Source organism: Parasteatoda tepidariorum, chromosome 4 (genome assembly GCF_982258835.1).
Source record: "Parasteatoda tepidariorum strain Cologne lab strain chromosome 4, Ptep-v5.0, whole genome shotgun sequence".
In the NCBI taxonomy this organism is placed as follows: domain Eukaryota; kingdom Metazoa; phylum Arthropoda; class Arachnida; order Araneae; family Theridiidae; genus Parasteatoda; species Parasteatoda tepidariorum.
In genome coordinates this window covers 10,360,742-10,382,664 of record NC_141758.1, presented here as the reverse complement: position 1 = coordinate 10,382,664, position 21,923 = coordinate 10,360,742, and the positions used below count along the sequence as shown (strand labels likewise).

The window sequence follows — 21,923 nt, the reverse complement described above, 5'->3', positions numbered from 1 at the left end:
GGGCGCATTTAATAATCTTGCAAGGGGCGCACCCAAGTCTATGTACGCCACTGTATACCATATAAAATTACGTAGCGACTGCTATATTTCTTTATAACCTTAAATTTTATTATATAAGAAATCGTCTGCTATAGATTTTTATGCATTGATACATTGTAACACTTATGTCTACGAATTTTTAAAGGCGTAAAAAAGATCTGTCAGATGATTGAATCAGTATCCAGGGTAGAGGTAATCTACGGATCTATAGCTGCACTGAGGAGGCGAAAAGGCTGCATGGCGCAAGTCCTGGGAAAATCACCTTTCCCCCTTCTCCAGACCATTGCAGAATTCTGAAACCGGTGCATTTCATTCAATCGTCTGCTCGCAGAGTAGACGCATCACCTGCGAGTTCGATCTTGTCTAATTGACTTCTGGGGGTTAATTGTACAATTCCAGAGGCGGTAAAACCCCTCAGAAGAATAACGATGGGTCGGGACAGCTGGTAAGTAAATAATTTACGGTTACAGACTAATTTATGCAACTGTCATTCTAATGCTTTAGAATTTGATTAACCCTCTGTAGGCCTCTTTATTTTATAGGTCACCTAGTACATGCACAGAGCCTTTAACATATCTTGAATGTAGCTACACACTGTATTCATAAGGCGAGGGAGATTTACAATTATATTAAAATTTTGTTTCAATAGTAAAGAAATAGGCAAATGTTTATTCATAGAAATGAGCAAATTGTGCATGAAAATGCGATCGCTTAATTTTGTAATTTAAAAATTACAATAGTCATTATTAGGGCTGAAAAAAAAAAAAAACCTGTCCGAAAATTTTACTTTTCTTAAAATTTGTCACATTTATCTCAATTCGACACATTTTAACAAAAGTTATAGATTTAAAGTTCTCATTTGCTAAATTATTAAAGAATATAGTTTTCAGTTTATTGAGAGATTTTAAATAGCTCTCAATAAACTGAAAGGGTAAAAAATTAACAGCTGTAATATATATATATATATATATATATATATATATATATATATATATATATATATATATATAATAAATGATGGTAAATTTCTTTTAAATATTTAAGAGAAAAATATTTTATAATTATGGTTTAAATAATTTCATGTTAGTAATTAAGTTGAAGGTTAATTAAAAATAACATGCTTTTGGATAATTCAAATGGTAATCTATTCCATTAAATTGCTTAAATGGAATTAATTGCACAATGGATTGGTGATTAACTATGCATGTAATGATGCTACCATTTATTTTTTTTTTACCATAAATTTAATAATTTTAAGGATCATTTTTTCAAATTTTAGTAACAAAATTATATCACTTATCTTTGCATTAATTACAAAAAAAGCACATATTTTTTGTGTTACTGAAAAATATCATCTAAGCTTATTCTCTAAAGTTTTTTAAATTATTATTTTATAATGTTTGAAAAAAAAATCTGCTTTTGTTTTCAATAGCTGATCTTAATCTTTTTTCTTATCTAAGTAATTCTTAAAAAAAAAAAAAAAAAAAAAGGATTTTAATTTTAAAATAATATACAGTGAGACCTCCAAGAAGTAGGACAACCTAACTTTAAAGAACTTTAAAAACGTTCTTTAACTTAAAGAACTTGTTAAAGAACTAAAGAAGTTATTTACGACCACTTTTGGGAGGCCCAGAATTTTTTCCATAGACTTTGTGTTGAAGAAAACCTTTAAGAGAGACTATTAAATTCTCTCCCAGCAACTGGAACCAAATGGGGAAAAGGTCAAATAAGGAAGCACGAAAAAATATCAAAACAAAAAATTTAAGGAAGTAAATGAAATGTATTCAAAATATTTGTGTGAGGCTCTTATTTAAAGAGTTCTTTTTGACGAAACAACATCTTCAGTCAGAGTGCACTAAAGATGCAATGATTTACCCTTAGAGTTGAAAGTTAAATTAGAAAAAGTTATTTTGGAAAAAACAAGCATCTCAAACTAATCTCTTCTCATCTTTTAAAACTATATAATTTTATTGATGTAAAATTAAATGCAAATTTTAACAAAAAACATAATTTTTTGCTTATTTAAAATAACTTAATCCTTCATAAATGGTAAATTTGTTTTTACTCATTAATTATATCAGTCGGTATTGTTTTTATTGACGTTAAATTTTATTAATCTATTCTCGTCTTTTCACGAGGCCAACAGAAGTGGCATTTCAGCTTCAAGAAAATGACACTGACTAAAATTAAAATAGTTCACAAAAAGTCTTTCAATAACAATCTTGAAATCAATGGGGGTAATCTATAAGAACAACCAACTTCCCTCAACATTTTAATGTGGAACAGAGTGTGGTCACTCCTGAAAAGTTTCACTCTTCTATCTTATTTGAAATTGCAGAACTTATTCTATTAATTAAAAGTTATAAAATTATTTCTTATTATTAAGAACTGTTATTTTATATTTTTTTAAGGTATAAGAAGAAAAGAAAAAAGAATACAAAATGAAAACATATCATTATAAAATCACCAACATTTTTTTGTTATGATGGTGAGTATAAATGATCCAATAAATTTATTTTTATACAGTGTATTTAATTATCTATTGTATAATTAATTTTTATTCGGTATATAATAATAAAATAACATGTATGGTTTTCCCTGCAACCCATTAATATTAAATGACCTACTAATTTATTTATTGAGTTCATCAGACTGTTGAAATTTTATTTTCATTGTAATAAGTTTTTAGAAAGTAATTAATCTTGATAAAAAGAAATCATCAACACAAAAAATTCTTTAAAAACAATATTTTATATAAAATGTCTGATAATTTTGTTGTAATATTTTTAAAAGGTCAGAATGGAAAAAAAAAATCTTATTTCAATTGTTATTTGCAAAAATCTTCTGCGTAAAGCTTAAGAGTTGGCAGATATGGCCTGCAAGGAGACCACAATTATTCATTTAAGCGACCAAAGCTAAACATTTATTGCCCATTACCTATAAATAATTTATTTAAAAATACAAACAAGAGCAGCTTGAATTGAATTTGCAATTAAATATTATTAATTTTTTGTTTTGTTTAATTGCCTTTGGCAGATTATTCAACTGTAATATTCAATGTTTCAAAAATACTGCACACCCACAAAATGTTTAATTCTGGCTTATATTATTATAGGTTTACTTGTAAAAGGAATGACATATTTTTATTAACTAAAACTAATATATATTGATAAATGAAATTTTTATTCATGAAATCATGACAAAGTGCAAAAGGACAACTGGTATCAGCTAACGATAATATTTGTGCTATAGTTTATGAAGAAAAAAAAAAGAGGAAAGAAATAGTTGCTAGCTAAGACACTAGTGCTAATGAAATATAAAATAAGTTTTTTGTCATAAAGATATTCATTAAATGGCCTTGAATTCAAACACAATTTAATACTGTTTTGTTATAGAAAGAAAAACTTACAATTTTTAGAATTAATTGATGAAAATGGATAGAAGAATATTATTTCTATAATCTAAATATTTCAATTATCAAAGTCAGTGGAGTCAAAATTATTTCAGATAATCAAGATTCTATTTAAAATTACAGCAGTAGCTCTGCATGGTAACCTTGAGTTATTGAAATTGTCAATATACTAGTTAGCAATGATTATTTTTGTGTTCTTTCATGTAAAGTTTTTTGGTAAATTTGAAGGGACTGTTTTAATCGACTATATCAACCTTCATCTATCATAAGGTACCTTGTCATAGAATCAAGTTAACATGTCTTATATATTAGGGAATTGGTATTTAATATTTATAGTGGTAGTTATACGCCACAAATTAATCCATTAACGACCAAGAGTAGTTTTAAAATAAACACCTGTACAATAAAAAAGTGGTGGTACATATTTGTATTTCATAGTGTTGCCTGCCACTTTAGCTTTAAAAAAAAACTAAGTATTTTGACTTCCGGTCAAAATATGAATATTTATATCATTAACATATTATAGTGGACAAGACTATCTCATTTCTTGCAGAATAAATATTAATCCTAAAACAAGGGGGCGTAGCATTTTTAAAAAGTGCTTATTTTTGATTTACGTTTTTTAAAAGCCCTTAAAGGTGCTTTTTTTAAAATTTGGGGTTCGTAAAAAGTGCTTAATTTTCTATCTTTTTAAAAAGAGATTTTTTCTTTGCTATAGCGATTGTCATCAGAAATCGCCAAAAAAAAAATTCATGATTTTCAATTTTTATCAGCAATATTTATCAGAAACTAGTTATTTTATCATGATTATGTAAAGTTTTTGAAAATGTTTCTAAATTTTATAGATTTTTATGTTTATAAATTAAGAACTTCAAATGATAGAAAAAAATAATTTTTATTACTGCACAGATTCTAACTATGATTTATTTTTTTTGAAAAGTGATTAAAAATATTTTTTGAGTCCTTAAAAAGTGTTTTTGTTGAAAAATCAGGCTGGCTACGCACCCTGTAAAAGGTTTAAGATAACACTTTTTTCAGAAAAAAAACCCATCCATTTTAAAGAAAGCTAGATATAAATAGACTAAGTTTGTAAATTTTTTAAGAAGTGCTTATTTTTAATTTACGTTTTTTAAAAGCCTTTAAAGGTGCTTTTTTCTTCATAGTTTGTAAAAAGTGCTTAAATTTATATCTTTTTAAAAAAGATTTTTTCTTTGCCGTGTCAATTCTCGTTATAAATTACAAAAAAGCATGATTTTCACATTTTTCTCTGCAATATTTATAAAAACTAGGGTTTTGATCATGATTATGTAAAGTTTTTGAAAGTGTTTTTGTATTTTGTTGATTCTCTGTTTATAAATTAAGAACTTAAAACTAAAAAAAAAATATTACTGCACATATCCTAATTATGATTTTTTTTTTTATTTTGGAAAGTGATTAAAAATATTTTTTGAATGCTTAAAAGGTGCTTGTTTTTTGTTGAAAAATCTGGCTATGCACCCTGATGGATTAGTTTGAATATATCTTATGTATGAAAAAATAAATTGTGTTTTTCTCATAAAAGGTATTAAAATGTATGATATTTACTTATCAAAATTTCTTGTCTTTTAGCTGACAGTTTATAAATTCTTGATACTAAGGAACATATACATAATGAAGAACACATTAAGAGAAAATAGAAGACTAAACTTTATGATTTACTGGAATTGATTATTGAATACATGTATTTATAACGACTTGCAAGATTTACATTATATATCATGTTTATGTTTTTGTGCTGTTTTTAATCCAGTTATTCAGGAATTTTTAAACGTTCTAAACTGTGTAACATCATCCTACATACTCTCATGTTTTTGAAGATTTTAACTTTTATTATGTTTCGTGTTATTTATGAATAACTTCACTTCAACGCTGAAAGGTCTTAACTTTTTAAATAGAATTCACATTTAGTGTGACATTAGAAATAGATTAATTTCTTCAATAACTCATTTTAAAAGCCCTTCATTATTTCCACATTTTCTTTTTTATATTTTGCTTCAATGTATTTGTCAATATGTTTCACTATTCTATGGTTATTGTCTTGTGCTATTGTCTTCACTCATGTATGTGTAATTTTAAAATATGAACAGCGCCATAATATTGTGGTTGCAAAAGCAAATTTTACCCCGGTGACGAGAACTTTCCAGATGGGAATTCTCAACTATATGTTTTCTTCTTGTTCTTTGTATTTAGCTTGTTGTAGCAGCTGCCATATTCTCAGAAGTGGCACCAGTTAAGTAAACAAAGAGGTAAAATACTCCATTCATTCCGTGATTTTAAATGCTAAAAAGGAAATTTGGAAAAACAAAATATGTCACTTCTGTATATAGTATCACTACTTAATTATGAAGTGGCATTGACAAAACAGAAAAATGTCTCCATGATGGGTCAAATTTCTTATTGAATTTGAATATGGAAAGGAATCTGATGTCACTTCTGTATACTATATTATAAGTACATAATTATAAAGCGACTCTGACAGAATAAAGAAACGCTCCTTTTTTGGGTCAAAATTCCTAACTCATTAAAAGGCACTATAGAAAAATATGTCACTTTGCTATACTATAGTATAATCATACTTATGAAGTGACACCTACAAAATGTCTCTTACTTGGGACAAAATTTGTAATTTTTTACAGAGATTTTTAACGAGTCAAATTTAATTTGGCATGCTAATCGTGAAAGTATTGCCCACTAGTCTAGAAAAATCTGATACCGCTTCTGTTTGTGACAGTGTAATCACAATATGTTATAAATGATTTAAAAAAAACTGTTGTGCATATAGACTATTAACTGTTGATAATGAATGGGAATTTAATGTTAAACGAAAAGCAAACTTGTTAATAACTTGTGTGATGTTTTTTCCCGACAAAAATAATAAAAATTGTTAAAGTTATGATGAATTTAATGAGATATATCTGAAGTTACATAATTAAAAATTTGATGTTTAAAATATAGAAAAGTCATTACACAGGCACTTGAGTTACTGTTTGCATTTTCATTTAGACTTGCTTTCTAGAATGCAAAATTAAAGGCTTGCTTCTTGACAGTCGTGGTTATGGATAGATCGTAAAAATGCACAGCAAATTACTCTACATATTTATTCTCTGTTCTAAAACAGTCGGGAATAAACTTAAGTTAAAAAAATGTCGAACAACCAGATGTATATTAGACATAAAAATTAAAAGCCTTTAAGTTAATTGTTTTAAAAAAGAGTCTTTTGATATCAAAATCTGAAAAGAGTTTGAAAAATATATATGTTGCTCATGAAAATGTCCTTTAAGAGTGTCAATTTTTTAATAATTCTGTGGATAGGAAGCACCACTTTCAAGATGATGACAAGACTGTGGATTAGTGAATTTATAACTTATTATAAACTAAATTAGATGCTTTGGAAAGCTATAATAAATATAACATCTATGCATTTACATTAATAATCCGATTCTCGAGATGGCTTGATCATAATTGAATAAATATAACATTCACTTATAAGTGCTGAATAAAATATTTCATTCTTTATCTTAAATAATCTATTTAAGTCATTCTGCACTTATAGCAAGAAAAATAATACTTGAGAATCAGAATACTACTCTTATTCAGAATATTATTCTTATTCTAATCAGAATACTGTTCTTAGAATACTTGAGAATCAGAATACTATTCTTATTCTATTCAGAATATTATTCTACTAAATGGCTAGGTTTATAACTTTTTTTTTATTAATTTCTTATTAGGTATCCACAGAGAGTGGTTGTAACAAATGTTTCAAAAAGGTTTGCTGAATCGCCTACACTGCCAGGTTGCTGACTTCCACGCAATGAATTTTAAACTTTGATGCTTCTGATGCATTTAAGGGTTTCACTTTAATCATTAACTAAGCTGCACCCAAGGAAATTTAATAAATAATTTCAATATATATTCATCTATATTACAGTTTTATATATTTTTTTAATAATACTTTTATATTTGACACTGCACTTTAAAACTCATTGCACTTTTCAGACATATTATTGTTTTTGAAATATATTATGCATACAGTTGTATTGAAATTGTTGTGATTGTTTTTATGTAAGTCATGTGCTATGCATTTTTATGTAAATTTGCACTCGTGATTTTGCTTTGTAGTTTGTTTCTGATTCAAAAGTCTAATACATTTCTGCTTTTGTTCTAATAAAAATATGTTGATGATTATATTTTTTCTTTATTTAGAATTCTTTTCAAAAGCATAACTTAATATGAGGGTTATTTTTTTTAAGAGAGGGCCGTTTCGTTGTGTACACTAATAGGTGACGTGCACGCCAAAATGAGTGCTTGCGTCATGTCCTAGCATTCCTTGGGAACAACTGTGTAGATAATCTGTTCGGTCAGTTCTATGTCTTTAAAATGTTTAAGTTTAACAAATCACCCGCCGCGTATGTGGTACGGTCAGTGACATGTTTTTAATCGGCAAAAACCCTGTCTGCTGCATACATTTAACAGCAGATTTGTGAAGTTTACGAAGCTTCCTACTGGCATGCTGACAGGAAATTTTACTACTCCATGACAATGACTCTATACCATGGGTGCCACTCTTCAGTCATAGGGACTGAAATCAGTCTTGAGAAAAATCGATAGACTTATAAATTCTACCAATTAAATTAAATTTTCTTTTTTGTTCATTAGGAATGTAAAAAAATTTTTAGTCAAAATAAAAAAATTATATCATATCTTAATGAAAACATATGATGTGGTAATGATGTCAGGACTTTTATTTATCTTCTTTTTGTCAGCTTCACTAAGTCTTATTCTTAAAGTCTTGACAAATGGAATTTATTGAACTTCATCTACTTGTGTAATTAAATTTGTACTATTGCTGAATCTAAATCTGTTCGAGTTTGCTTCCCCACCATAACCTGTGCTGGCGATGTGATGCTTGTGATGCTGGCCAAAGTTAAATCAAGATTACTTTTTTTAAAAGGAAAGAAGTTAAAGTGCTAGAACAAAAAATAAGTAACTGTTAAGTGAAAAATAGAGATGAATGGTTTAGGTTGTTCAGTAATAGTTGTAAAAAAATATACAAGGTTAGCTCTTATTTTCGTTTTGTTTGCTAAAAAAAACATAAAATAAAGAGAAAAACAATTTTGAAAAAATAATCAAATGGTTGGTTTAATATGTAGGCTATTATCAAGGGAAGGTAAATTTTGGTGTCAGTGAGCTATGAATTTCTAAAAGTTTGGTAAACAACGCTAGATGGTATTATTTGGTCAAAAAATAATTTCAGTCTTGAAATTTTTTTAGAGTGGCACCCCTGCTCTATACAACTCAGTTTAGTGGACTCTTTTGGCAGGTAAGTTTTAGACCACCCCTTAAAACAGTGCGCTAAATGATTTTCATCTTTTCCGATGTTTCCAACATCATTTCGGTGGCAACCACTACAACAAAGTCTTGAAAGCGGTTGTGACTTCTTGGTTATTGTAGCAGGTAACAAATGAAGAGAATATTCTAAATCTAGTTGTAAGGTATGGTTAGTGTTGAAGCGAAGATAATGCTTTATAATTTTTAACTAATAAAATACCTTTAATAATTTCTAATTAATAAAACTTAGTAAAAAAACAAAGTAATCATTTAGTGCAGTAAACAGTTAAACAAAACATTTTAATTTTTGTTTATTATCAGCGCCACCTTTTTGAAAAGTTCAAAAAAATCAGTAAGCAAAAATTAAGACTAGAAACTTTATCTGAATGGCAATTCTACATTGAAGGAAATTTATTTTCTACGATAGTTGCTGAATTTTACAAATTTAGCCAAAGATTTAATCTTCATAGGTTCTTACCGTCACTAAATAAATAAAGTCAACATTTATCAAAATGCACGATTATCTTAAGTCTGTGTGTATGCTTTCATGTCAAACGTCTGCAATGGGTAACATCACAGAAACTCAATCAAAAAGATAATAAGAAGATTCTAAAATAAAATACTTAAAAAAAAATAAGAGCATGGAGAAAAATATAAATATTCATACTAATCTATTTTTTTCATCATTTTGCAAAAATTAATGAACTTCTTTATTATATGGCTAATTTCAATAAATTATTTGAATATGAAAACCTTACAAGAGAAAAAACTTCATGACTGAATTAAATAAAATATTTACGGTCAAAAAAGGCTTAAGAAGTTGAAGATTAAAAGAACAAAATCATGATAATTGTCTTTGAGTAACAAACAGGATTATGTAAACGTGCATAAGTATTTCTTAATAATTCCTTATTAGTCTCATCACAAACAACTTAGGCTGCATTTAAAAAATATATATATAATAGCAATTAAGGCAGCTCAGTTAATTTTTGGGATTATATGCTTTAGTGGCAATAGGTTGTAAGTTGTTCAAAATGTTAGATTTATTTTTGTGAGTATAAAGCTTTTTCAAACTTAACATTAACCACAGTGCTTTTCTTTTTCAATTTCAAAGTTACTTTTTTTTTTACCTAATTCTCAATTAAACCTAATTTGACTTGATAATATATATAAGTATATATATTTTATACCAAAAAGTGGAAACTTGCTAAACAAAAAATATAATTAAAATATAAAAAATGAAGTTTTTCACACTAATAATGGGAAATAATGCACATCTTGTGAATTGTATCCAAAATTTTTTAAAATAAAAAAAAAATTATTAAAAGATTGTTGATTAAGTTGCTCAATAATATTCATAAGATTAACAAGAGCAGCAAGTTTAGATTTTTCACAGCAAAATAATTCAATTCCTGTTTTCTAAATACAGCAAACATGAAGAATATAAAAATTTTATTTGGACTGGGATAAAATGCAATTTTATTTTATTTACAATGTACAAAGTATTACACAACATGGCATCTTTCTCTGACATTATTTCTCTGGCGTTGAGTCAAAATTTAATTGCTATGATTGTTTTTGTCAGAAACACTCTCACCTGCAGGAGAATTAAACCTTGAAGAACCACTATTATTTGTTTCTTCATGTTCTATACAGAGTTTATTTTCCTTACTTATGATTTGCATCTTTTCATTCATCTTTGTTAAAACAGTATCATCTTCCTTTTCAGACTCACTAGTATCTTCATCAGTTGTACTATCATCTTTCTCCCCACAAAAAATAATTTTACTTCCATCAGCATCATTACTATCTGAATCATCCTCAATGCTTTGTTTAATAAACACCTCCTATAAGAAATTATATCAAGTTCATTTTTGCATAGTTAATATACTTAATTAAACATTTAAAAAAACTTTTTAAGCTAATCAAATAATTTTTTAATACATTCATAAAATTCCTTTATCTCAAGATAATTGCATTTAAAAAATAACTTTTTATAATAACAGTGAAACCTCCTGGAAAGACCATACTCATGCAGCAACCACCACTATTTACGACCACTTTTGGGTGGCACAGAATATTTTCCAAAGACTTTGTGTTGGAAAAAACCTTTAGGAGACATCATAAAAACCTCTCCCAGCGACGGGGAAAACATCTGAACCAAATGCAGAAAAGGTTAAATAAAGAAACACAAAAAGTATCAAAACAAAAAATTTAACAAAACAAATAAGTAGATTAAACAGTTTTTAAAATATTTGTGTGAGGTTCTTTAGAGAACTCTTTGACGATACCTCATGTTGCAGTCAGAATGCACTAAGTCGATGCTATCAATGATTTACTTTTAGAGTTGAAAGCTTAATTAGAAAAAAAGTTATTTTAGAAAAAACAAGCAACTCAAATAAACAAACCTCTTCTCCCTTTCTAAAAGCTAACTAATTTTTATGACATTAAATTAATTGCAAACTTAAACAAAAAACATAATTGTTTCTTTATTTAAAATAGCTTTATCATTCATAATTGGTAAATTTGTTTTTACACATAACTACATCAGTTAGGAATCATTTTTATAGATGCTTTTTCACACCAAGAAAATGATACAGACTAAAATTAAAATCGTTTGCGAAAAATCGGGTACCTTTGATAACAATTCTGAAGTCAAAGGAGGCAACCTCTAAGAACGACTAACCTCCATCACTGTGGAACGGAGAGTGGTTACTTTTTTTGAATTATATGTCATATAAATTTTTACATCATTTTAAAGAATGTAATTTTAAATGACAAAAAATAAAATTTTAAACTTAATTTTTTTAAAACTATCATTAAATAGATTTTGTGCACAAAAAATTTCAGATTAGTTTAAAAAGTTTGCCATTTAATTGAAATACGCAAAAAATGAAATAATTAACAAATCTAAATCTTTTACTCCTTTCTTGACTAAATTATTGGGACCATATTTTGAAGGTTGTGGCTCCCCCCATAAATTTAGGTTCAAGAATCCAAATCTGTCAAAATAAAAGAAAAAAGGTATGTTCATTTAGAGAAAGTACATTTTTGTGTCTGATATCATATCTTAAATTACAGTTAGGTTTAATTAATTAGTATATTTAGGGCTATAGGTTTAAACCATTAAGATTGAGTCTTAAGTTGCGATAATCTGATCATTAGATCAAAAGTTATTTAGGATGATCCGTTGCACACTGTACAATCATTATCAATATTTTTTTAAAGATCTTGATGAGAAATTCTGATAAAGCACATTATTATAAAGTCACATATTTAAAGATATAAAACCTTGAGTCATGCTTAACTGCGAACAATCATCATCAATGTTTTGTTTAACCTTCAATAAAAAATTGTTATAAAGTTTAATACTGTGCAGTCAAATATTTAAACAGTAAAAAAAAATTGTCATAACAGTATAGAGAAGAATAATCATTATCAATATTTACTTTTACAAACACACCCTTAAAAAGCGGTAATTAAAGTTTATTGTTGCGTAATCATATATTTTACACAATATAACATAAAAATATCCACAACATTAATATAAAGGTGAAAAATCATTGTCTACATCTTGTTTTAGAAGCAGCTTTAATAAGAAAGTACGATTAAGATCGTTATTTTACATTCACAGACTTAAATATTATAATTAAAACATAAGTTATCACAACAGTGAGACTATCAATATATTGTTTTACAAATACATGTAAGAAATTGTAATAAAGCTTATTATTAAATAGTCATACATTTAACAGGGTACCCACTCAATTCAGAAAGAAAAAAAATTATGTGATAGGTATATCAGGTAAATTTTAATGAAAATCCATACCATATTTTATCTATACCACGCCATCCGAAAACTTTGATTTTTCATTTATTTGTAATATCAAATATTAAATTTTGTGAGCAAAAGCATATAATGGAATGAGAATGGAAACTTGAAAAAGTTTCACTAAAAGGTGGAATTTTATAAAATAACTGTAATAGATGTTCGATTTAAATCAAATCTCAATAACTGATTACTGTTATTGACAATTCTATGACTGGTTATTTTCTAGGTATGTTATAGGGATTTTCCAGGTTTTTTGTAAAAAATTGCAACTTTTCCTGACTATTCCCTGCTTTTCAGAGTAAAATAAAATTCCCTGGCAATTCCAGGTTTTCACCGTACTACCTGACCATGTAATATTACATTTAAAATATTTGCAGTTCAAAACAAAACTTGAGGTGAAGTGAAAGGTTAAAGCAAACAAAATTTGCATTCATTATTTTGAACCAACCAATCTAATTACTTTGTTATTAGAAAACTTTTGGTTTTGGAGTGATTCGACATTTTGATCTCTGATTGAAAACTACCAAATTACAAACTACAAAACTTGCTGCATTCGTAAGTTATATGGTAAAATCTTGTATTACATAATTTCAAGAGACATGGTATCCATAAAATAATGAAAAGTTGTTACAACAATTATACAAACTTTAGCATCACCTTCCCCAGAAAAATTGCTATGGCAGAATTTTACTAACAAGGGAAACTAGGGAAGTGTGACTCGCCAATTTTGAAATAAACTAGTGGGATGTATGCCTTATGAGGAATAATTTTAGGGGGCAACATTCGTTTTGGCCCATAGAAGGTCCTGTGAGAGATAAAAAATAATTCAATATATAGAAAAATCGGTATTTTATTACTTCAATGCAGATTATTAGTTATTGTAATTATCTCATACTCCAATTAATTTTGTGGTACTTTCACGTACTATATAATGCATATTTATTGTCAAAATGGATTTCGAAAATTTTATATATCTGTAGTTTTTTAGAAAAATCTGTTAGGTTAATTTAAAAAAAAAAAAATTGACATCAAATTTTTAAATTTTTTTTCCAAAAATTTTTCTAAATTAATTGGAGTATGTAATTACAAATCAATTAATTAATAATTAATTAATTGGTGATCGAATTATTAATTTGTTAATAAGCAAATCAATTAACCAATTAATTAATAATTAATTGGAGTATGGGACAATTACAATAACTAATAATCTGCATTGAAGTGATAAAAGACCGATTTTTCTATATATTGAATTATTTTTTATCTCTCACAGGACCTTTTATGGGCCGAAACGAATGTTGCCCCCTAAAATTATTCCTCATAAGGCATGCATCCCACTAGTTTATTTCAAAATTGGCGAGTCACACTTCCCTAGTTTCCCTTGTAAGAAAAAATATAAATTTCAACTTACTTTTATTCTGTATTGAAAAATGGTAAGACATGTTTATAAGACACATGTATCTTTTAAAGGGTACATAAAGCGACTAAGGGTACTTCATTCCTTTTAGGAAAATATTGTAATTATTTTTTTTTCTCAATGTATTAAAGGCCTAGAATACAAAAACCAAGTATTGATCCATTAGTCTGTGGCAGTCTGAAGCAGGTTGGACTGGTTATCAAACAGTACAATGCTGATGCTGGCTAAGTATGGCACCTGGATACGCAGTTCATCAAGTAAATGCTGCTAAATACAGTGCTCACACACAGGGTGCTGCATGGATGCTGCCAAAATATGGCCCTCAGAATGAAAGCGTAAAACACAATGCAATTTTGAGGAAAAAGTGATAAAACTACATATTTGTAAGCATAAAAAACAATATTAAAATGTGTCATATAAATTGTAAAAGCATAAAAATTTACAAAACCTACTAATCCTGAAATGTAAACAACATGCATTAAATCATAAATAGAACTGACTTTTAGTTGTTCGCAAACTCCTGGGCAATTGTTCCAAGCACAATCCTGAATTCATTACTACAAAATCATGTATCATAATTCTTATAAGCATTAAATCCTATTTACCATTTGGACTACAGGTAACTGATCGTCCCCTTCAGATGGTAGTACATCTTTAGATTTCTCCAACTCCGTTAGTAGGTCAGAGTATTTCTTATAGACTATAAACATAAAATTGACTTAAGTTAGAATCAAGGATAGTATATATATATATATATATATATATATATATATATATATATATATATATATATATATATATATATATATATATATATATATATATATACTATATATATATACGTATAAGGTAGTTTCTGATTTTAAATCACAGGCATGAGATTGCAAAAAAGAAAGGGTGGAAAAGGAAAAATACACTTGAAAAACAATTAAGAGGATGACACCAAATCTATTAATATTTTTTTAAATTTGAATGCTATTTTATGATATTAAAAATTTGAAATTTAATACCATGGTTTATTATTGTGACACAACTTTTTTTTTTACATAATAATAATTTAATGTATTTTTTTAAAACTTTTAACAAGAGCTTGTTTTTATGAAGAAAAGAAGGTTAATAAGGAGAAATAAATCAGGTTCCAAAAGTTGTAACTTTTGGAATCTGACTTATTTGTGACTGTGGCATAACTTAATAAGCAAAACAATAATAAATACTAAAAAAAATAATAAATCAACACATTCTTTAAATTAACTTTTAACAATAAAAAATGTTGAAAAAAATTAAACTTATTTTTTAAAAACAGATTGAGTGACTGATAACTCATTTTAAATTTTTAATTATTTTTTGAAAATTTTTCTAAGGATTAAATAATATTTTTGTTTAGATTAGTGATTTGCAATACATTAAAATATTATCTAAGTTTTAAATCGCTTCTTTCAGTACAATTTCAATTTATTTATTTGTATTTAATTTATTACAAAAATAGAATAAACCGAAATAGTTTAAAAATTTTATAACTATTAAAGGAATTGAAAATCGCCCCATAGAATTGATCTTCGCCCCATAAAAAGTGGGCCTACCGCCCTTTGAGGCAAACTATTTTGTTTATCAGAGACATTTTTTTTAAAAAAAAAAAGGCTCTAAAATTGAATTACTGATAGATTAAATTTACTTGAACAACAAAATTACTGGTATGAAGAGAAGCTTTGAGGGCGCTATGTAAACTAAAAGCAGGCCCTCCGATTGATACACAAAGTAGGACAAAAGCTTAAGAAATTTCTTTGGTGGCCTGAGATCCTTAGATTAAACACAAAAGCCTGAAAATTAAGACTCAAGCTTGAGAGTTGGCAGACGTGCTAATGACTGCATAAGAGACATCATGTTGAGTAACCACAAGTTTTTAATGTGTAATAATAAATGTAAAGTAATGTGCTATTAAATTTTATCATTTTTTAAATTTAAAGTCAAGCCTACAACTACTAAGAATTTAAGATCATATCATTCAAAGTATTTCTCGTTTAATGGGCAGTAAGAAATACCACAGGGGAAGTGAAAAACTTTGAAAATCTTATGTGAATTAAAATTTTTGAAATTAAAATTTCTTGAATATGAATCATGATATTAGGGGATTCCAGGGCAGTTTCAAACATTAAAAATCAAACAAAGCAAAAAAAAAAAAAAAAAGTAAAGGAAAATCAAATTGGTGGAAGAATCATGCGCATGAAAACATCTTGTTAAGGTAATCTAGCGAAAGTTTCAAAATTTACATTTCAGGCTGCAGAACTTTTAATTCTTACTTTAAATTTTTCATTGCAGTGAAAATTTCATCGAGTTTTAAATTTTGATTCACATGAATCAATGGTCTTGAGTTATATGGAGTTCAGTGATAAAAAACCATGTGCCCTGCTCCCAGTTTCTAGACATGGAGGGAACACAATCACCCCTGATAATAATTTAAATCATAATTTTGAAACTTTCGTTAACAAAGTTCTCATTATTAAAAAGCGCACTCACTTCTATTTGAAAAACACAAAAAAATCCTTGAAACTATATAGATATATACAATCAAATCTACTTCTTAAGTAATTTTTAAAATTATTACTCTTTTGTTCTGCTAACATAAATAAATTCAGCATTTTATTTAATTAAAAAAAAAAAAGAAAAAATAGATAGCTATCAACTAAAAAAAAAAAGAAAAAAAGTTGAAATTATTTGCGTTTGCTGAAATGGGAAAACATCATAAAATTTCAGTATAAATTGAAAGATTGATAAATTTTTTTGCAGAAAGTACAATTTAGACCTTACATTAAATGAAAAAAGATATAAAAATTAGATCAGTGTAAATTAAAATCTTTATAACGTTTATATCACAATAAAAAAGTAAATCGTAAAAATGATGCTTACAAGGACTTTCTCCATATGATACCATAACAGGTTTTTCCTTTTTCTTCTCAAATAATTTACTCACTCTCGCTGAACCTGCAAAATAGGAAGAAATTTTTTACTAAGTATCAAAACAATATTTTTTCTGAACCTGAAATATGGATTTACTGAATAATGCAAACTAAATAGCTCTTGGCAAGCAGTGCTGGATTAATCATTAGGCCAAACTAGGCCATGGCCTGGGGCCCCCAATGATTACGGACCACTTTAAAATTGATTTTTTGAGAATAAATAAAAAAAATTAAGAAAAACAATGATTTAAAAAAAATTCAAACATATATTAATAAAATACGACAATTTTTTTACATAGTGTTAATCATATTTATTTATTATCAGTTCACTCATTCCTAACTTCACGAAGCTTATTTCAAGACAAACTTAGATCTGTTTCTCCAAATGTTGAAACTGCTCCTCACGTTTTTCTAACTCTTATGATAACAAATTGTTTTAAAGAGCGCTCGTTTTCGAAAATGAAACGAATCAAGAGTGAGCAAAGAAGTGTCATGTTTCAAAAACGATTAGACATGCTAAGATTGATATGTTTATCGAATCAGATGTTCTCTGTGAAATCAATTCTGATAACATAATAGATCAGTTTATTGATCACAAGAGCAGAAAAAAAGAAGATTTTTGAATTTCAATTTTACAGTAGCGTTGATTTTGTAGTGCTAATAAATTAAAAAATTTTTAGTTCTAATTCACCAAAATAAAGTAAAATTTAATTAATTACTTATTTTAAATATGCTTTCTTAAATGAAAACATATGTAAATACTTTTATATTTAAATAAATAAATAATATATGACAAAAAAAAATTAATCTAAGAGCCCCAAAAATTTGAATGGCCTAGGGCGTCATACGCTTAATCCGGCACTGTTGACAAGTAAAAATCAATAGGTAGCTTATACAAAAGTTTAAAATAACTAGATTTTATGTGAAACTTAACAGGAAACTGAATTGTTAAAATAAGTTTTATTCTTCTCTTAAGTTTCACATTTTTTAAAAATTAAATATATTAGGACAGATATAGATTTTTATTAGTTACATAAAATGAACATTTTTACTCAACTCTATAAAGATATTAAGCAAAAATTTTAAACAATAAACGTTGATTGTAATGTTTTTATAATTGATATTTAGTTACAAAGACAATTTTCTTTTTTCACTCCAATTGCACAATTTTTAAAAATTAAATCTTATTTCGGATTCTATTCTTATTTGCTGAAAAAGAATTTATATTAACACACTTCAACATATATAATGAAACAGAAGTACTAAACAATATGCATTGGAGAAATTTCACAATAAGACATAGTGAATGAATTAAAAAAATTAAATTGATGTATTCTAGATAATTTCTTTTTAGTTACAAGTACAAAAGGAAAAAAAAAAAAAAACTAAACTAGAATTTTTTTTTGTTGATACTTCACTGTAAATTTTTTTGGGTAAATTTGCCCTAATAATAAATTTATACAAAAAATTTATAAATCTCAATGCCAATTTCAAAATGTTAATTCCTATAATAATTTTTATAATATATATATATATATATATGTAATTTTTATAATATTAGTAAATAATATACAATTTGATTGAATTGCTAGTTACAAAAACTAAATGCTAGTTACAGATACACACAGTAGCAAAAATTGCTAGTAACTTTTAACTAGCAGTTATTATCGTTAGTTATCTTACTTCTGGCCCAGCAATTCTTACAAGAAAGGTACAAACTAAATAAATTAAAATTGGAGTATCATCCGGCATAGCCACAGTATATATTATAATAATTATTTGTGGAAATAACTATATATATTACTGCAAGTACTGCATGGGCACTTTTGTGATTGAGTGGTTATTTATCAGGGGTCTGTCTAGGGTTTTCTGAGAGGTACCTATTTTGTGAAAATTTAGATATCATTTGTGAAAAATTAAAAATTATGTTAAAAAATCAACACAAAAATATGGACTTATGGTTTCTTAAGGGATAAAAAAATAAAATTTTAAGAAAAAGTATTTTGTGAAACTACCGTTTTTCCTAAAATAGAATTTGTGAAACTGCCGTTTTTCCTAAAGTTGAATTTGTGAAGGTACCGCTAAACGGTAGTAAATTCGGCCTGGACAGACCCCTGTTTATGTACCGGTACTTCTTCAGACAAATTACAATCTTCAAAAATGTCGTTTCTCATATGCCACAGGGATATTTCTGTATTGTAAACAGTCACGTCCACTACAATCACCAAGGTGTCAAATTAATTTTAAAATTGCAAATTAAAAAACAAGCAAACATGTAAATGTTTACCTGGAGGTATATTTATGAGTTTGTATTTTTCTATGATGTTCTTTTAGTTTTACTGTCCCGAAGTTGGGGATATTTCCGTATGGTGATCTTTTGTGCCAACTGCAATCCCCAAGGTGCCAAATAGATTTTAAACTTGCAAATTTTAAAAAAAAAAAACATGTAGATGGTTGCCCTAGAGTGGGTTATACGAGTTATACATTTCAAGTTGGTCCCTTTCTGAGATGTTTTTTTTAGTTTCGCGTGGGCCGCTGTCCAGAAGTTCCCAAGACTTGGCAATTATTCTGCCACTGATCAGGATACGAAAATCTCTCCCTGAAGTTGCCCAGAATTCACTATTACTCCGCTCCCCAGATCATGATATGTAAAGCTCCTCAACGTCACTACCCGGATGTCAACTAAGCTTGGTGATTATTTCAGCGCAGGTACCGAACTTTTTGCAACTGCAGTTGGGGGAATTGAAATGAAACAAATTCCCAATTTATTTCATTCCAATCTTTGAATGAAAATGGCTATGGAACTTTAATTTGAATGTAAAATTGAGAACGCAGTTAAATGAAAATATCTGTGCGACATACAAGCATTGAACACTAGAGATTATGCAAGAACATGAACAAATATTAAACAAATGCATTGACTACAAAAGGTTCAAAAATATGCATGAACTGTTCTACCACTTGTATCGACATATTCACAATACATCAGATCCGAAGAGGTTTTTTGCTTTACATCAGATTCTTCGATATTCGGCTCCACTTTCAGCAATCTGTTTTCTTTTGAATTTGGTGATTTCATACATATTGATTCACCCGTTGTCATATTGGAGATGAAAACCTTAATATATATTTATATGTGATAATAAGTAAACTTTCAAAACAGTTACAACTCAAAATGGAATCATTGGAAGAGAAATTACAATTAAAACTTTATTATTTTTCAGTGCACGATACTGTTTGTTTATTTTTCCACAAATTGTGAAAATACTCTTGACTGCCTATTTTTGCTCAAAAAAGAGCACTAACAAACTTGGTGCAAAAACTGTGAAAGCGCCATCTAGCAGCATAATTATTTCCAATCACAACTTCAGGGGCTCTAATCACAACAATTGAATACGAGTTGCATTGCATCGGCGGAGGATAAAGCAGTAATTTTGCGAACAAACTCTGTTGTACCAAAATTTTTTATTCGTCAAACAATAAAATTTGGCTGAAAAGAGAAGCTAAAGAGAGAAGCTAAAAGAGGGCTAAGAAGAGAAGGGATAGTTCATTCCGCTCTTAGAGCTGAAGCTACGATTTCCCTCCTCATGACGTCACTGTGTACACAGATCTCGGAGATCGCTAGCAAAGATATTATAACTTTGCATCTTTCTCTCTGTAAAAATAAGTTAGACTTTTTCTGGTTATTAGATTTCAAACTTTACATAATTAACACATTATTTCCGTTCATAAGCATAGTTCAAAAAAACTTTCTTGGCCATTATATTATAAAAATACCATTTTAAACTTATAAAAATATTTTACTAGTTGGCGAAAATGACACTATAAATGCTTTATTTTAAAAAGTTCAGTTTTAACTTTAATTATTAAGAAAAGCATACATCGACACTTTTTTATCTACAGAATCTTTGATAACAATAAGTTGAGTTAAATTTAGAATCCTGATTTTAAAATATGCCGTTAATAGCAATTTGTTCATACTTAATCATTAGGAAACATCAACCTTAAAAGCTAATTGCTGAAACAAAATAATAATTTAGGTTCATAATGGTAATTGAAATTTTACAATTGTTTATAGATATTTAAATTTAAGATAATATAATTTATAGATAGTTAATTTTAAGAGATTATAATTAAAAAAAAATCATAAATATTTCGAATTACTACATTAAAAAATATGTTATGAAATTAGGAGAATTTTAACTATGAACTATATATTTTATTTATACTTTTAATTTGCACTCTAATTTTCCTTGACTTTATCTATTTTTAATTTTTTCGCCAGCCTTTTTTTTTTCTTCTTTTTTTGAAGTAACGAGGCGGTTTTTATTTAGATGGTGAATTTTTATAAAAGCTCTTAACAATAATATAAACGTATTGCTGTTTTATATTAACTGTGTCATTTTGTTTGCGATTCATTGAATCCATTCTTTACATAGTTGTTCATTTACTTTAGTGAACACGTGGAAAATTATATTTTTTCCTTTTGTGTTTCTATCAGATTTTTTGCAAGTTGCAATCGCGCAAACTGGTATTTCGTTAATAGTTTTGAATTTTTGTAAATTCACTGCAAAAAACTGAGAAAAATCATTTTATAGAACAACAAATGTCTTGGAATATGTCACAAAAAGGAATGATCCAATATTAGTTAGAGCTAGTTAGAACGAACGCTCCGTTCTTGAAGTAAAAGTGCAAGCTTCGCTCCTCCGTGACGTCACTGGGGAAAATCGGAGGTTTGGAGCGGCGAGAGTTTCTTCTAAGGAGTGAACCAGCCCTTTTATTCTCTTAGCCCTGAGGCAATACAAGTGCTGTAAAACAGTGGGATCTCAAAGTCATTAACAAAAAAATTGTCGTAGTGTCAAACAATAAAATTTTCAATCTTGCCAATACAAGTGTCGCAAA

General features: G+C 27.6%; 1 protein-coding gene and 1 long non-coding RNA gene across 2 annotated transcripts; one reads left to right on the top strand and one right to left on the bottom strand.

Annotated features, from left to right (window-relative positions):
* Window positions 1–274: 274 nt before the first annotated feature.
* Window positions 275–7,678, top strand: LOC107442472 (uncharacterized). The gene is made up of 3 exons (XR_001583868.4): window positions 275–484; window positions 2,451–2,527; window positions 5,060–7,678. It is a non-coding gene; the product is annotated as an uncharacterized LOC107442472 (long non-coding RNA).
* Window positions 7,679–10,256: 2,578 nt separating this feature from the next.
* On the bottom strand, window positions 10,257–20,344 carry LOC107442475 (uncharacterized). The gene is made up of 5 exons (XM_016056051.4): window positions 20,222–20,344; window positions 19,980–20,139; window positions 16,972–17,046; window positions 14,673–14,767; window positions 10,257–10,668 (listed from the first exon to the last, which is right to left on the bottom strand). Exons 2-5 carry the CDS (start codon window positions 20,122–20,124, stop codon window positions 10,381–10,383), a joined length of 603 nt encoding a protein of 200 aa, XP_015911537.3. The 5' UTR covers window positions 20,125–20,139; window positions 20,222–20,344; the 3' UTR covers window positions 10,257–10,380.
* Between the last annotated feature and the right edge of the window lie 1,579 nt (window positions 20,345–21,923).

Excerpts from the sequence above, each read along its gene's own strand:
- LOC107442475 (XM_016056051.4), bottom strand. The coding sequence starts at position 20,124 with ATGACAACGGGTGAATCAATATGTATGAAATCACCAAATTCAAAAGAA. Across the intron at positions 14,768-16,971 it reads ATCATATGGAGAAAGTCCTT|TCTATAAGAAATACTCTGAC; the intron begins GTAAGCATCATT and ends TTATGTTTATAG. Across the intron at positions 10,669-14,672 it reads AGTTACCTGTAGTCCAAATG|GAGGTGTTTATTAAACAAAG; the intron begins GTAAATAGGATT and ends AATTTCTTATAG.